We start from the raw sequence: 16,609 nt of genomic DNA on the forward strand, positions 1-16,609 counted from the left end.
TTTTATTTGCTTTCTGGCTTTCCAGCTTTTAAGATGCTCGAGTCATATTTTCAAGCTTTTTCTTCTTTTTTTTTTCTTTTTTTTTTTCTCGTTTTTTTACAAGGGCTGGAAAGCTTTTCATTTTAATGAAAGCTGAGATTCACACACAATCAAGTGCCTCCAGGATCTGAAGTTTTATGATGCGTCTAGCATCATAAGGGTTCATGGTTATATCAAGAGGCAGATTCTTATAGCACGATAGCTAGGAAATAATCATGCGTGTCTCAATCGCTTCCAAATAAGCGGACTGGCAATTAACCGATCCACGTACAGCTAAATCCTGGCACCTTCCATGCAGCATTTACCCACTCCTTACTCAAGCAAAACTCATTAGTTGTAAATCCAGACCCTGAAAAGGAGCCAAACTTCCTCTATTTCAGAATAGTAGCAGAAGTCAGGCTCATTCGCAATTGATCTGGGCCCTTAGCGTGTATCGCAAGATTTCTTTGCTTCAAATATGAGAAAGGAGCGGTCCGAGGGGTCAGTTCTTAAGAAAGTGAGGCTCAAATAAACTAGCCCCATGTTTGTCAAACCAGCCAGACGCAGTCTTCCAACCACTCGCAAGCCTAACCTGGTATTTCTGCCACTGCCTCTAAAGAATAGCAGTGCTATACCAGGGGCTAGGACAACGTCCAGCTCAATGTCCAACAAGAGCAGCACTGGTCTAACACTGTGGAGTTACCTTTGTTTCATAATGAAGGTTTTTTGGAAAGAGAGGGGAGAGTTAAAAATGCTGTGCCCATCAATCAACAGGAGTTTTCCAGCGGGGGCAGGACTGTGTCTTTCAAGTCGGCTGCATTGCCATCCGTGGCGCATAATTAGACCTTAACTTTTTTTTTATGAGCCAATTTACTAGGACCGTTATGTTTATTTAGTGCCTTCCACCTGGCTGGATCCCAAAGCACTTTGCTGGGCAAATCATTTCCTGAAATGTAGCCTTTTCCGTGGTGGAATAAAGCAAGTAATAAATGCAATAAACAACACTGTGGGAACCATGACTTCCATTCAGGTAATGCCTTTCACCTGAAAGGATCTAGAAATGCATTGCAGCATAGAGGATTATAATCACACCTGTTATCATTGAGGCAGAATGGGGTGGTAGCTTGCCAGTACCCACCAGAGGGGTTCAACTTTCATTTGCCTTAGGCATTCAAGCAGCGGTTTGAGGATTCCCATTCATTCACTGAGCAAGCACACCTGGATCAATTATATTCCTGTGCCTCGTAGCAATGGCCAGCTATCATGGGCTCCGCTCCCCCCTGCTAGTTGCTGGCACAGCAGAGCAACCTCCTGAGCAACTCCAGAGACCACCCGTAGCATCAAAATTCAGTCCCAAATCTGTTCTTGGGTTAGCACAGCTGCTTGCTGCCCTTTCTCAGGATGGGGGCAACTGCATGATCTCGCCCAAAGTGAAAAATGTCACATCTAGCTGGAACTGTCAGAGACACTTAAGTCAACAGAGCACAGCTCCCCATGCTGAAAACGAGCCAGCCCAAGACATGGGAGCTATTTATTATTTATTCTCCTCATTTCTGATAATCTGATGTTGTGGCCTTCAGGCTTAGGAACAGCGGCAGCAAGAAAAACCCCATAAAACCACAGAGCACTTTCTTAGAGACCACCCTTATTGTTGAGAACAGATGGGATGTTTAATAAGTACAAGTGGTTAGAAGCCTGGTTTTAAAGCTCACCCACAAGATGAAACTGTACCCATAACCCTTTCATCAACACGTTTAAAGAGACGTTACCTTGCAGCCATCCGAACAGGCTTGAAAACACTTACCTCATCAATGCTGGGATATGGGATGTAGTCGTCCTAAAAACAAAACAAAACACAAGACCACAAAATGACTGCTGAGTCCCCATTAGGCATGTCTTAAATCCATAGACTTCCCATTTTAAGTGAACATTTCTCATCAATCCCATTAAACTGGGAATAGAAACATGCTTTAATGCTATCAGTCTTTTGTGCTTATGCTGCAGATTGTCACATTTTCTTGTCCTGCCGTATTTTCTGTGCCCCAGAATATGCCACGCACCTTGCTTTTTAAAGACAGAATGAAGAAAAAAAGATTTTAAGAGTCATGGCGTACTCTTCAGCTGACTCACTCTCCCTTTCCCCCTTATCTAAATCTGAAACACTACCTGCTACTGAAGATAGGTCTCCATGGGTGGATCTATGACAGGGGTGGGCAAAACGTGGCCTGCAGGCTGGAGGCGGCCTGCCAGGCCATTCTATTCGGCCCGTGGGGCCCCTAAAAATTTTAGAAAATATATATTTATCTGCCCTTGGCTGCCTGTCATGCGGCCCTCAATGGCTTGCCAAAACTCAGTAAGCTAAAGAGCCTCCAAGGACTGTGAAATAGGAGGAAAGCCCAGAAGCAGCTAGCAGATAGCCAAATTGCTGTAAGAAGGCTTATCTTCATTACTGTATTATCAAGACAATTTAAAATGAGAGATGATCATTAACACCTGTGATGCAAAGAACTATGAGCCATTATATGTCAATGGACTCCCACAGGTGCCTGAATAGTAATGCCACAGCTGCTGCACTATGGAGCAGGAATAAAAGCAGATGTAATTCTCTCTGAAGCAGAAAATAAGCTTCTCCATTTAGTACATACACCCCTATTTTGGGGGGCTGCCTGTCTGAGGGGAAAGGGGTATGTTGTATGTGAGCAACATGGTACTTCTGAGACTTGAAAAGCGCTTAGAGAACATGAGTTTACCCTTGCTTCCTGTCTGACAGAGGGGGAACCCGAGTCACGGAGAACAGAAATAACTTGCCAGTGGCCAAACAGCATGGGCCAGATAGAGATAACTGGCTGGAAAAAACCAGTGGAAACTTTGTCTTGTAGGCTGCCAATCGCAGGCAACACAACCAGGGTGGGAGAACATTAGCCCCGTGATTCCAGTACCAGCCCAAAGCTTGGGATATCCCAATCCACTTCCTTCCCCCATCAGGGGATTTAGGCCATATCCTTTAGTCACTCTTGCCTCAGTTCCACATTTGGAAAAGGGACGTAACAGTATGTTTGTTGTGAAGACAGATGCATTAGAGATCATGGGGTAGAGGGTGGGGGGCTGTCTGAGTGCTGGGGGATGCTACAGTCTGGCACCTGTTATAATCTCCCCCATCTCAGGCAAATATCAACAGAGCAGCCCCTATATTGTTCTTCCTCCCAACAGGGGCCAGGGCAGCACAGACTCTAGGAACTATAATAGGCTCCCAAAAGACCCCCTTCTTAAGCTGAGCAGAGTCCAGACACAGAGAATGAGCCCCCTCCTGTAAGAAAACACGCAGGAGATGCAATCTTTTCTTACCCTATCACACTCCCTTGAGCTTCATGAGTTTGTTTGTGTCTGAGCTGCATGCTGCCTTTGAATGACAGCTGAATAGAAAGGCGACCAGGCCAGCAGTTTACCAGAGGGACTACACTATTGAACTTAGCTTAAAAGCATCCCTGCTCTAATGGAGAGCTACCATTACATGACTTTCCTATTGCTTCCCTGATCTTTTGTAGGAAAATATTTCCATAACAAGGCTGTTACAGAAATATGTTCCCCATGAGCTACCAAGCCACAAGTTTCTTTACAATGTTTAAAAGACAAAGCGTTTTACAGCAGCTCGTGGCAGAAAGAAACAGGATTGAGCTGGATTAGGGATTTGAAGGCCCATCAAGTTTATCCCTGCAGTGTAATCAGGGTCTTGTTTTTAGAAATAATTCAAATCCTTTGGGTCCCTTTAAGTCACGGTCTTAACCAGAATGCACCAAGACATTGTATCTGGAGCCGTACCTCCACGCATCTGGAGCTGAAAAGATAATTTTGAAAAATACGCACAAGTAACATCCCTTATAAACCAACCTTATTTTTCTGGCTGCCAGCTCTCTGTTCTTCAAGTTTGGGTGCCTGTTTGAAACAAACAAATCATTCAGCGGTTTGCCATCATACGAAAAAGAATAGTGTCATTTGACTGCACTGAAATCACTCTTAAATGTCTGAGAGGCTGGTTAGCTGAGCTGGGTTTCTAACAGAGCAAAGTAGAGGTGGTAGAGAACATGGACTGTTCTCAAGAGAACCAGGTCTCCTTCTGGAAAGCGGCACATTTTGATCTGATCTTAAGATCATGCTGTAAAGTATCCTTTATAATCAGTTTCAGCAGGGGTGATGTTATTTTCAATGACACAATAATATGGAAGGTGTCAATGTACTTACTGTAATATCATCCCACTCTGTAAAACATACTTCAAAGTCGCATGGTGCTTAGGGAACTTTGTGTAGGCATGATAACCTTCGCTTGTCATTTTGAACAGTTTTACCGTGGAGAAATAAGGCCTGTGTGCGGTGTTTGTAAGTCATATCATGTCACTCACCTGCATTTTTTCCAGCATTTCAAAGAACTCCGCAGACTGGAAAACAAAGGAAAGAAAAAAATCACTCTCATGCTTGAAGTAGACATGAACCCAACCTGTGCAATTCGGATGTGGATCAGGATTTCAAACATCCTCCAGCTTTGGATCTGCGTTTGCCCTTTGGGATGAACCCTAATGTCAGTGGAACTAGAGAGTAAAAAATGTTGACATTGAAGCAACAGCTACAGAATTTGCCTTCTGAAGGGAAGTAATTCACTCCATACCTCTATATATACATTAGAGCAGTTTACATACTCCAGAGATGAATGGTGAAATATCTTCTTTTACAAGTGCAACAATAAAAACTAAACAATAAAATAACTGGAGTAGGTTGTTTGTGGCAGTAACCCATGAAATGTTCCTGCCCATGCACTAGTAATAACAATAGCTTGCATTGCTCATGAGGATCTCAAAGAATTGTACTAACAGAAATTTTAAAATGAATGGACCTGTGAGACAGTTTTTTTATCCTGGGTTTGAAGATAAGAAACCCTATGTCACTTGCTAAAGGTGAAACACTGAGTCAACAGCAAGAGTGTTGAATGCCCCACTGAAAGAAGGCTATATCACTGGAGGCTACATCTTCTATACGGATAGCAGTTGGTGGAGAGAAATACAGTCAACACATATTTTAGCAGCATTGATACTATGGTTCATACACAAGCATGGAGCAAATAGAGGGAAATACAATTACACCCTTTAACGAACTGATGTTCCAGCTGCTAACGGGTCCGTGATTGTTGGAACACGGCCCAAACGGACACAAAACTGAGCGCAAAACCACATGCACATGCACTGTGAGACAGGCTACTCTATAGCAGTGTATTCAAAAGAGCTGACTTTTCTGTTTCAGAGTCAGTTCCATGTGCCACACTTTTCTGACGGGGTTCTGCGTGAAGCCCTTGAATAAAGCATATGCCTTCCTCTCCCATGCGTTGTGGAAGCTACTGCCACAACCCACAGAGCTGATCAGCTAATGTCTTGGGAGAAAAAGACTCAATACAGTGGCTATTATCCAACCATGATATATGCAGTGGTGACTTCACATCACTAGCACTTACCATCATTTCAAACTGCCTCCTAGCCAAACACATAGGGAGAGGGGGTGTTAAATTCCTTCAATAGAGGTAGGGGGTTTTTTTATTCCAAAGTCACATACTGGCTGACACTTTCTCCCTGAACACTAAATACACCTGCACTTCCAATACAGGACGAATTAGCGCAGTGGCACCAGACCTAGCTCATGTATCTTCTGCTGTGTGATTGCAGTGCAGAGTAACCCAGGAATTGACTGCTGATGTGTAAGTCCATAGCCGGAATTGCTGGAGGGACTCTGCCAGTACGAATTACTGTCTCCCAAGTGTCCAAGAAAGCACTGAGCACAGGTAAGTGTCTCTGCCTTGGACCCATCCCAGCCAAACTCACTTCAGGAGATAAAGGGACCTTTGAGATTTCCTTTGATGAACTCTGGGTTGTTGGGAAACCCTTTTCCCTTCTGGGCCTTTGAACCCTGAGCAAATTGATTCTTCCCCCAGACATGGTCATTCCTAACCCATACCTTCCACTACCATTATTTCAGATTAGCATCTGGATGCCATCAGATAGGAGAGATGGGACAAGACGGATGCTCGGGATTCTCTCCTCTTGTCTACTGAACAGGTACCTTGTGTGCTGTTTATTGGACGCATGCCAGTGACACCTGCCAATCAAGCACAGCTCAGACCTGTGCATCTCCAGGATGAATGCCAAGAGGGTTCCTTCTGGCTGAGTTACCTTCTTATAAGTAATTTCCTCTCCTGAAGATCACCGAATACGTGAAATGATCATTATGCAGCTAAACACATCTCACATACAGCTACTTATTGAGAGCAGGCTTTGACTTCCTTCTGTAATTCATTTCAATCACCCTTCACATAACAACAAAGAGTGCCAGAATTAGGGGCAAAATAAGGCTTCAGGAAGCTTGCTAACCCACTCTTGCGGTGAAGTGCATAAAGAGAACATGGCCCTTCCATTAGCAGGTTAATAAGAATCCCTTGGAGTAGCATGAGTCATAGTTTGCTTTTTACTTGTACAATATAATATTTCAAGTAATAACCATCCCTCATTCAACTAAGTAAGCTACAAAGTAATCTTCTCTATCAATTACCTGCAACAATATATGTGAAGTTGTATTAAGCCTCTTAAACCACTTCTTCTTAGAGTCAAATGAGTATTGACAAACTTAGTGTTCGGATATCATGAGCCACCCCCACTAAACCATAAGACTGTAGGAATAATACATATTTTGCATGCTTTTTCATCATCTTCTGTTTCTGGAGCCTATAGGGTTCATGTTTTCAAGCTTTTCCCTCTAAACCTGGGCTAGATACCCCAAAAGTAAAAAAAAAAAACAACAACCCTGAGCTTGCCTCAGAATCACTTCTGTCCAGGAGCTGGGGCTTTAAGAAAGCACATGTGGCACTGGACCTAGCTCATGTATCTTCTGCTGTGTGATTGCAATATCACACAAGTCAGCAGGTAGGGGATCTAATATAAACACATCCTCAAAATGCTCAACTGCTTCCATAAACTCACTGTTTCCCCCTTTGTAAGATGGCAGTTTGTACTTGTAAATAGAGCAGAAAAAAACAGTCAGCTGATTACTCTGTTTTTGCATGCCAGTCTAGGTGTGCAAAGTGCAGGCATGCTATTTTCAAACTGAGCTCACAAGGTCACACCATGTAGGAAAAACTCTTCTAATACACAGAAATAACTTTTGTTTCTTTAAGCAAAGCTATTCAGGATCCATAGTAATGATGGACTTCATATGCTGACTTAGAACTTACACATAACAATGGTTTCATATGAAAAACCTGAAAATCATTCCCTGCTTTCCCTGCCTTGCAAGATGCACACCTAGGGTACTTTGCTTTACTAGCTACAATTACTGACATCCCTAACACCTTAAGGAAAGAATGCAATGAACACAGCTGCCTACATTGGTTGTTGGCATAGATATAGAGATAATGATCTACTTGGCAAATGAACTAAGGAGACCAATGAGTAATGGACTTTTAATCAAAGTCCCTTAAAGACCTCAAGAAGGACCCAACATAAAGACCACAGCCCTTACCCTATAATTCAAAGTACAAATTGCTGTGTTTATACAGATGCCCAATAGCACATCAATGGGTTTCATGAATGTGCAAATCTTTCCACATACTTTTAATCAGGACTTCTGATCTTAACCTGTTCAGTTCATTCACATAAACATGAATGCAAGAGTGTAACGTTCCAGTGGTTTAGCTCTACTACATGGGGGCAGGATAGGCAGATGAAATAGTTACACCAATTCAGCTGATGCACACCCTTGATAAGGAAGCCCCCACCTTCCCTCCCATTTTTTACCATTACATCTGTCTGCAATCTATGTTGCTGTGGATTTAAATCCCCGTACTTTCAGTCTCCATGCTTTACGGTCTACATGACCTCTACAGCTCCTGCAGAGATGTGTGGGGTGAAAGTAAAAATGGCATCTTCTTATACACTTGCAAGTATGTATACTCATCCTAATGTAGAATGACTCTTAATGGAACACAGACAAATAAATTATACTTATCATTTACTTGTGATGACTAAATGATACTTATGGCTCGCCTTTAAATGAAACTAGCAAAATCAAACTAGACCCTTGGGTTTAGCCTTTCTTTTCAAGTAGCTTCTCCTTAATAGGTGATATTGTATAGGCATTTCCAAATTAGACTGAAAGGCTCTAACAGTTTAGCTTGCACTGAACTGCACAGACAAGGGAGTCCTCCAGAAGCAAGGCAGTCAGCCCTATCTGGTGGCTGGTGGAAATGCTCAGGTTGGTGGGTGGGGTAGTTCTCTAAGTATAGACAGTCAAAAATCCCAAGGCTGAATCGAGTCAGTATTTGCAGGTTAATCTAAACTGCAGAGATTACACTGAGAAACAACTGTACCGACATTCACGTCTGATTCAGGAAATGCAGCCACATGCCTGCAGTGGGTCAGGCCAGATGCCAGGCGGTGCCAAACCACATCTCTCTGGCATGTAGCCAGCATGGACTGTGTGTTCACTTCTTTTTCCTGCTGGTCCCAAAGTCTCTGGGATTTGCAGTCCAGAATCACAATAGCAGGACGGTGCACAGTTGCTCATCGCTTCCTCCTCCTGCTTCCAGGTGCCTCTGGGATTTGTAGTCTGCAGTTGCAGCCAGGAGTAACTTTAGTAGGGCAGGGTGGAAGAAGGGTTTAACCCCCAGCCAGGGTTGCTAATGGGGGGCAGTCCCTGCTTCCTCCCTTCCTCCCCCAAACCCTTCTCTGCTGAAATAGATAGCATACCCCAGCCCAGGGCTAGAAAGCATGCTGGGATGCTGGTGGACTGTGATCCCCAGGGGTCTGGAAGAGAAGTTTCACAAAGCAGGGCCTGGGAGAGAACTTCAGGAAGGGGCTTGGGAGTGAAGTTTCATAAAGCAGTTTGACCCAAGTCAGTTAAGTCTGATACTACATTCAGCCAGGTTTATCTTAAAACAGTTTCAGCCATTTTGAAATTAGTTTATATGCCTTGAATTTCTGTTCTGTTACAGATTTAAACCAGTTTCTGCTTACTTAAACCAGTTTATGCATAACTCCTGTCCCTTGCCTGTCTCCTGAATATCACCTACAAGACCTCAAATTACTCTGGCTTGATGTGGACACACTTGAATTTGCTGTGCAGTAGATAAAACCCCATGTTCAATTCACCCCTAACAGATGCAAGTACCTTTAATTGTGTAAACAAAACCACCCATTTCATTTGCCTAGGGCAAATGGATGCAGGCATGATATCCGGATTCACATGGGCACAGGCTGGAAAATAGACTCTAGGCACCAAAAAAAAAAAAAAAAAAAAACCAGACAAACTATTTTATTATATATTCATATAATAAAATCTAAGATCCCTCAAAAGCCAGCTCCACCTTGGAAAGCAAATATAGCAACAGGCCATTAGACAGGCTGATAACATGATCCCAGCAAGCCAGCCCAATGCGGCTAAATTAATGCCTCCCTTTTTGAACTTGCAGTCATTTGTAATTTCATATCTTTGATCGAACAATCACAGGCTAATTCAATTGAATGCTTAGCTTTATTCTTTTTCATTAGGACCTACCCTTGCCTAAAAATAATGATTACCTACTCCTACTCATCTGCTTGCAAAATATCGGGTCACTCCCAGTAGATAAATATGTGGCTTTTCCAAGGATAAGAAGAAAAGGATGATGCACTTTACTAAGGTAGTTTCTATCCTCCTCCACTTTCTTCTTTAATCTTTTGTTTCTTTACAGTGAGCAGCAGTCAGAAGATTGCTTGGGCTCAGATGGCAGGTTACAGGAGGTCTGGGCTAATGGCTATCCAGCTGAGAAAAGGCAGGGGCAGTGGGAAGATACTGCAGGTCAGAGGAGGGTATGTGGCAGGTGGGATTAGCAGCTTTAGCAATTCATTGATGGACTGAAGAATAGGAGAGCATCAAGTTAGAAGGAATGACACTGTGAAGGAATGTCAGTGCTCAGCTTTTGTCTTAATGACCCAGATTTAAAAAAAAACGGAGTGAAGAGAACACAACAGACAAAAACCAGAGGAAGAAAAAGCACTACGAATACAGACAACAGTATGAAAATGTACTTGATGGATGGCAAATTTACTAAGATGACAGCCTCATGGCTGGTCTCATACGCACTTGACTGTGATGGCAACAAGAAGCTGTAAAATCAGGCGCGGACTGGCATGACTGAGGAGTCGTCCTGGAGTTGTCTCCATCTTTATGCCTTTCCTCTTTCATCCTCCTGAACCTCCAGGAGCCCCCAAAGGTCAGATTACCCCTAGGCCAGTGGAAGATAACTCCAGCATTGGTGCAAACCACCATAAACCAAATGAAAAACTTTTAGGAACAGATGATTCCAGCAGCCAAGACAACCCAGACACACCAGGATCTCACCAACCCTTAACAGCAGTGATGCTCAATCAGGGTGATGTGGCACCCTGGGGTGCCTTGAGAGGCTTTTAAGGTTGCCACGCAATGTTAGCATTATTAGGTGGGAAAACGTAATTCACAAGATAAACCCAGAGATTTGAGATAAGAAGTCAGAGTATTAAAAACCTGACCTGTTGTCATCTTTCTGAGTTCTCTACAACAGAAAAAAAAATTGCTGTATTATCTTTCTATAGTCCAAAAAAACGAGTGAAAACTTTGAGCTGGCATTTTCTGAGGGATGCCTTGTGCCTCAGGAGAAGTAGCTTGAGGCCAAAAAGGGTTGCAAACCACTGCTTTACAGTATAGTCCAATAGATTTTATTTAATAAAAATAAAGCCAGGAAGCAACCTTGCAGCTGTCAGAAACCACTGCATCCCTAAAGCTGGCTCTTAATCTAGTACATGAAAAATCTCATCTCTGGTGTCACAAAAGGCAATTTTGTAATACTTATCAACACGAAAAGCCATCTGCTCTAGCTTTGTCAGCACCGAAAGTCTACCCTTTTCCAAGTCTTGTATCTCTGGAAATATTTGTTATATTTATTCCGAAACCAAAATGATTGCCTGTTCCACTTAAATCCTACTGAAGGCAAAATGCCACAGTGGAAAAAAACCCTCCAATATTAGCACCGGCAAGACAAACTCGTCTAGTTACTTGTACTAATGGGTTCAGATATGCAAAAATGTGTAGGAAGAAAATCTTTGTTATTTTCACTGTCTGCATCTCAAAACTCTCCCACAGTGCAGCACCGATACTAGAAAATTTAAGGTGCAGGCAGATGAGACTGGAAACACAGAGACAATTTGGTGCTTAAGTAGGAAAAAAGGAACATTTACTTCACTCCTTCAGCATTAAGCAGGAATCAGTGGAAAGTTCCAAGTCATATCAGCAAAAGCCCAATATGTATTTAATTTCCATAGTCTTATACTGCGGTAAGTTTTTCATTGAAATACACAGAGGGATTCGGAGTGATTTAATGATGACAAAGAACACAAGTAGTAAATGCCCAAGAGGGGATTTTGATTGCAAAGGGAACTACATACTAGCAGCGGACAGCATCTGATTCAACTGGCTATTGGTGCACACAGCCACAACAGCCTCCTTGGCACCCAGCTCCCCTTCTCCAACCAGTCAGGGTAACACTTACCAAAAAGCTTCTTATGAAATCCATCATTCACTTCACATCCCCCTCCTTGCAGCAGCCAGGGCAAACTTTTTTACACATTGAAAGCTGCTACTGCTGCACTTCCTCGTCCTGATCAAATAAAGAGTTTCTGGAGTTTGATGCCAGCCCGGTCATCCATACAGCCTCCGTCTCAAACACGACACCTCCCTTTGTTAATGTTTCTCCAAGTCAGAGACATTACAGGACTGTTGTTTTATGATTTAAATGGGTGGGACCACTCCGAAGGCAATGTGCCCGAAACAGGTTATGCAGGAAGCACGTTTTAAGATTTAAAAGAGAACGAAAGAATTCTTTGCCTCCGACTCATGTCTTGGACTGGATTCAAAGCCTTGCAAAGATATGATGCTCACACAGATCTACAAGACAACTTGCAAACAGTGGATCAATGTGACACTGGAAGAGCCAGGTAGCATTTTAGAATTAAGGGGGAAGGGAAACCACCTCACAAGTTTGGAGATGAGGACAAAAATAAGCAGACTAACAAGAGTTGTTGGCTCACTTTTTGAGACCACTGGATCCAGTGTCAACGTCCAATCGATTTCACTGGAATTACTCATATTTATACCTACGTAAGCAAAAGCAGGATAAAGACGTCGGCCTGCCTGGAGTTAGTGTGTGAGAGGTAACTTTCAGTAGTCATAAAACAATAAAAGCGTTACCACATATATAGCAGAAGCTTCCATCGGAGCATTGTCTGCACCTCCGAACATCACTATTAATTACCAGTCATGTAATTATTAATACTGGTATAATTATTAATAATTACATCTCACAACACTGTGAAGTACCAGCACTAGGTTGTTATATGCACATTATACACAGTTCATAGGTAGATCAACTGAGGCACCAGAAATGATATAGCTTTGCAAGTCTGTATCTGCCTTAGAGGTTGCCACAGTGCAGTTCATCATAATATCTAAGTAATAATATCTCATGCCTGCATGGAAATTAATGCCATGTCCTGTAATATATATATTATTTATTTATTTATTTTAAATTTAAATAATGTCACCATGCTGCATTAAGACAAGATTGGGACCTTTAGACTTTTATTTGTGAAAAACTAGGCAAAAGACAACTCCAGAACACCAGAGAATCTAACAAGATTTCTTATTCCGCATGTTATAGGCTAGGGACAGAAATTTCACATAAACCGGTATAAGTGATTGGAAACTGGTTCAAATCTGTAACACAACAGAAGTTCAGTGCACATAAACTGCTGTCAAAGTGGTCAAAACCGATTTAAAATAAACCTGGATGGATGTGGTATCAGACTTAACTGATTTAGGTCACGTTGGTTTATTGAACATCTATCCCAGATCCCCTCCAGATTCAAGTTAATTCACAGTCTCCCCAGCATCCCAGGATGCTTTGCACCTCCCCCACAAACCCTGCCCTTGCAGGCGGGTAGGCTAGACTTGGCCCAAGCTGGCTGCACCAGGTAGGCAGGAAGGCATGCTCTAGTACCCCCTGGCTTCTGGCCTGGGCCACTGTAGGCATGTGACTGCATTTCCTAAATCAAAAAAGTGAATGTCTGTTCACTTGCTTATTGGTTCAATCTATGCAGCTTGGACTAACCTGCAAAGACTGAATAAATTCAGCCTTCAGCTTTCTGACTGTCTGTACTTAGCCATAATGTCTGGGGTAGAAGAATGCCATATAGCATTTCAATAGGTTCACAGGACAGATTTTGTGCCTGTTTCTGAGATGGGAGTGTGGACTTGGGAAAACCCTAGGTAGCCAACCAGAAAAGAGCATGACTCATCATACTTGAAAAACCTGAGTGGTCCACCCTTGTAGATGTTGGAAGAGGAAAGTGATGTAGAAAAAGAGATTAGAGCTAAAAGGCATCAGATTAGAGCTGAAAGGAGGCATTACCTCCTTTGACAGATGTAATTGTTTCGAATGAAACTGCTGCTATTATCCACTTCTTTCCTGGCACCTTGTACACTCACATGGGGAAACAGTGGGAAAGCAGACTGAGATAGGATTTCACAACTTGGGGCTAGTTTTCACAACCGCAGAGAACACGAATGCGCGCGACACTGTTTGTAGGAAATCTTCTCTTTATAGCACATCTGTCTGTATATGGAATATCTATCACCAGGGCTCCTGAGGAAAAACTACTGCAACAAAATAAAGTAATCTGCCTAATCTACCTCGCCGTACCCCACACACCTTCTCTGTGCCACTTCTCACCATCCTGCAGCAAAGATTAAGTCACAGAAGCAGTTCTGAGCTGCCACGTTACTAAGACTCATTATTTTTACAAAACACACTCTGGGGCATTGCAAATGAATTGTGGTAAATAATTAAAAACCAGGTATGGTGTAATTGTCAAAGTAAATGAGGGAAAAAAAACAGTTGTTGATGTGCTACCCTGCTTTTCTTTTGACTCACGTTGTTTATCTCCTCCAAGGCCAAATTCACAATGGATCTCCCACATCATTTGGAAGTATTATTAGCCCCCATGACCGAAGGGGGACAGTGTTGTAAAGATATTAAAACAGACCAAAACCTACTATGACATAAACTGAATTCAGGAACCAACAGCTCTTGATGGTCCATTTGGGAAGTATTAACAGGAGTCAACATGGAGTATAAGCCAGACAACACTGAGTATAGGCCACTGGTAGGCCAGCTTTTCTGTTTCTATACTGCACTTATCACTACAGCACTAGAGCATCAAAAACTTTGGGACTAGCTTCAAAACAGAGGTACTTCCTTGAAAGGCAGCCAATTAGTGTATGCATCATTAGTTATGAGAAAGCAAGGCAGGTATTTAGATTTTTCTGAAACCAATTATGTCATGCATCTGGAGACAGATCAGGTGGTATTTAAAGAGTCATTCTGCAAATGCTTCACACACTGGTAATTAATATGCACTCACAAACGAGTGGTATCTTCTGGTGCCTTAGGATCATGTTGCTCCACCTGATGTCCCATTATACAATTTCCATGTTCCACTTACACTGGTTCATTCAAGCAATGCATTCAGGGCAAGAATCCAACATACTTTCCCTTGCCAGGTTAAGGTCCCTTGGAGTTATGTTCACAGGCAGTGGATAATCTGCAATACACCTAAATTCTGCTTTGTCCTGCATTCAGGAGTCACCAGAACAAGCCCCCTGTATAGAAAGTCCTTGTCCTTGGAGGACCAGAAGCAACTCCCACCAAAATCAATGAGACTTTGATTTGGTTGCAGTTGGACTGAGCCTGAGTTGGGGGGGGGCCAAATCACTGTTCAACGTTACAGAAAAAGGAAGAAGAGCAAGAAAGAAGTGAAGTGACCTGCCCAAGGCCACAGAGCACATCAGTGGCACAGCTGTGAAAGGAAACTCTGGTTTTCTGAATCACACTAGATCACACCGCTCCTCTGATGTTGCCAGATTAATGATGAATGCAATGCCATCCCAGGACACGTCACACTGATGCAGGGCTTGTAGTCAAAGATCTTTTTTTCCATTAAAATATTTAACACCAGGGAAATCCAACCAACTTTGGAATGACCCAAAACTTCAACTTTGGATGGATCCCAAAGCCATATATTAATGCTTTGGTACCCTGGGTTTACATTATCTTTCCTTATATTAATTAATATTACCCAAAGGTAAAACCAGTGATACTTCACACAGGGATTCATTAGCATTTTCATTGGGTCCTGGCAGATGCAATCATGGAGCCTCTATGCAACCAGCCAGTGTGTTTGTTGGGAAAAGTAAACCATGAATCATCTCCTGAGATGCCCTGTAGCACCACCATGCACCCCACAAGATTTAGCAACACCAACACCAGAAGCAGCGGCCTGTGAAGAATATTGGGAGCAGACCATATAGAAAGGTTGGACTGGAGATACGATGAAGAAGACTGATGCTGAGGAAATTTGTATGCGTAGGATCTCTGGTCTTCTCCTTGAAGAAGGCCAACATCGGACTGGATTCTCCCCTTAACTGCACCGGGACAAGCCTGGCGCTATTCTCAGAGCAGATTCTCTAGCTCCAGTGGGAATTGTGCTTGAGAAAAGACTGCCTCCACAGCCAAATCCATCCTGCCCCAGTAATTTCAACAGGAATCTGCTTTGATGTCACATATGCAGCCTTGGCAGTAGGAAAAGTTCTCATTAAAATACAAAAAAAACCCAACCGCCACCACAACACAAATATTTTAAAACCTAGCACAGTCATTTTCTTTGCCTTCATTCTTCTTTTCCTTTGAGTTGCCACCGTTGCACAAAGTTAAGTGTACTTACAATCCAGTCCTGGCAGCACGAAGAGTGGCAGCACTCCGTTTCTCCACGCTTTCTGCTCAGCATCAAATTGAATCAATTGAGTTCCCATTTGCAAGCAATCAAGAACACATAACATTAAATATGCCTCTAATCCTAGTCTCCATGAATCATGCCCTCAAGGATGCAGCAGATTGATAAATAAATTCCCATAACTTGTCATTTGTCAATGACTGCTGTTTGTATTCCCCATTTGTGGCCAAAAAAGAGATAATTTATGACTGCTGCAGGAATAAGTAGAAAAGTAATTAACAATAATACAAAACAGTGGGGGGGGGAGAGAAAACACACTGAAAACTTCCATCTCTTCCATTTTTAGAGCACTGTTGATCCCAAAAGGTTGGAATGAAAATATGTGGGAGTTATTTTGCTCACCACTGAAATTCAGCCACTTCCAGAGTGGAATCCTCCTTGAGGCAGACATCGATAAGTATATAACATACTACTGAAAAGTGAGGGGATTACGATCAATGCAGGCTCCAAAAAGAAAATATACAAACCTTCATTGCGTGGGACATGACGGAGCCACTCTCTCTTTCTCTCCTATTGCTGGTAGAGTTTCCTTACCTGAGGCAGATGGAAACAGGCTTTTGGCCTAGATTGGTGATTCTCAGCCAGGGTGTCAAGACATCCCTGTGCGTCTTGAGATACTTTCAAGAGTGCCACATGATGTT

General features: G+C 42.7%; 1 protein-coding gene across 5 annotated transcripts in view; it reads right to left on the minus strand.

Moving 5' to 3' along the window:
• The window catches only part of RAP1GAP2 (RAP1 GTPase activating protein 2), a 242,437-nt gene that overhangs the window by 47,073 nt on the left and 178,755 nt on the right, over nucleotides 1-16,609 (minus strand). For all 5 annotated transcript variants that reach the window (XM_090025861.1, XM_090025860.1, XM_090025863.1 and 2 more), the window contains 3 exons: nucleotides 4,416-4,451; nucleotides 3,907-3,951; nucleotides 1,823-1,855 (listed from right to left, as the gene is read on the minus strand). In XM_090025861.1, the coding sequence (XP_089881987.1) occupies nucleotides 1,823-1,855; nucleotides 3,907-3,951; nucleotides 4,416-4,451 (114 nt within the window). The remainder of the gene's footprint in view (nucleotides 1-1,822; nucleotides 1,856-3,906; nucleotides 3,952-4,415; nucleotides 4,452-16,609) is intronic.

The sequence above is a fragment of the Crocodylus siamensis genome, chromosome 13 (assembly GCF_052110815.1).
Source record: "Crocodylus siamensis isolate JL-2025a chromosome 13, ASM5211081v1, whole genome shotgun sequence".
NCBI classification, from domain to species: Eukaryota; Metazoa; Chordata; order Crocodylia; family Crocodylidae; genus Crocodylus; species Crocodylus siamensis.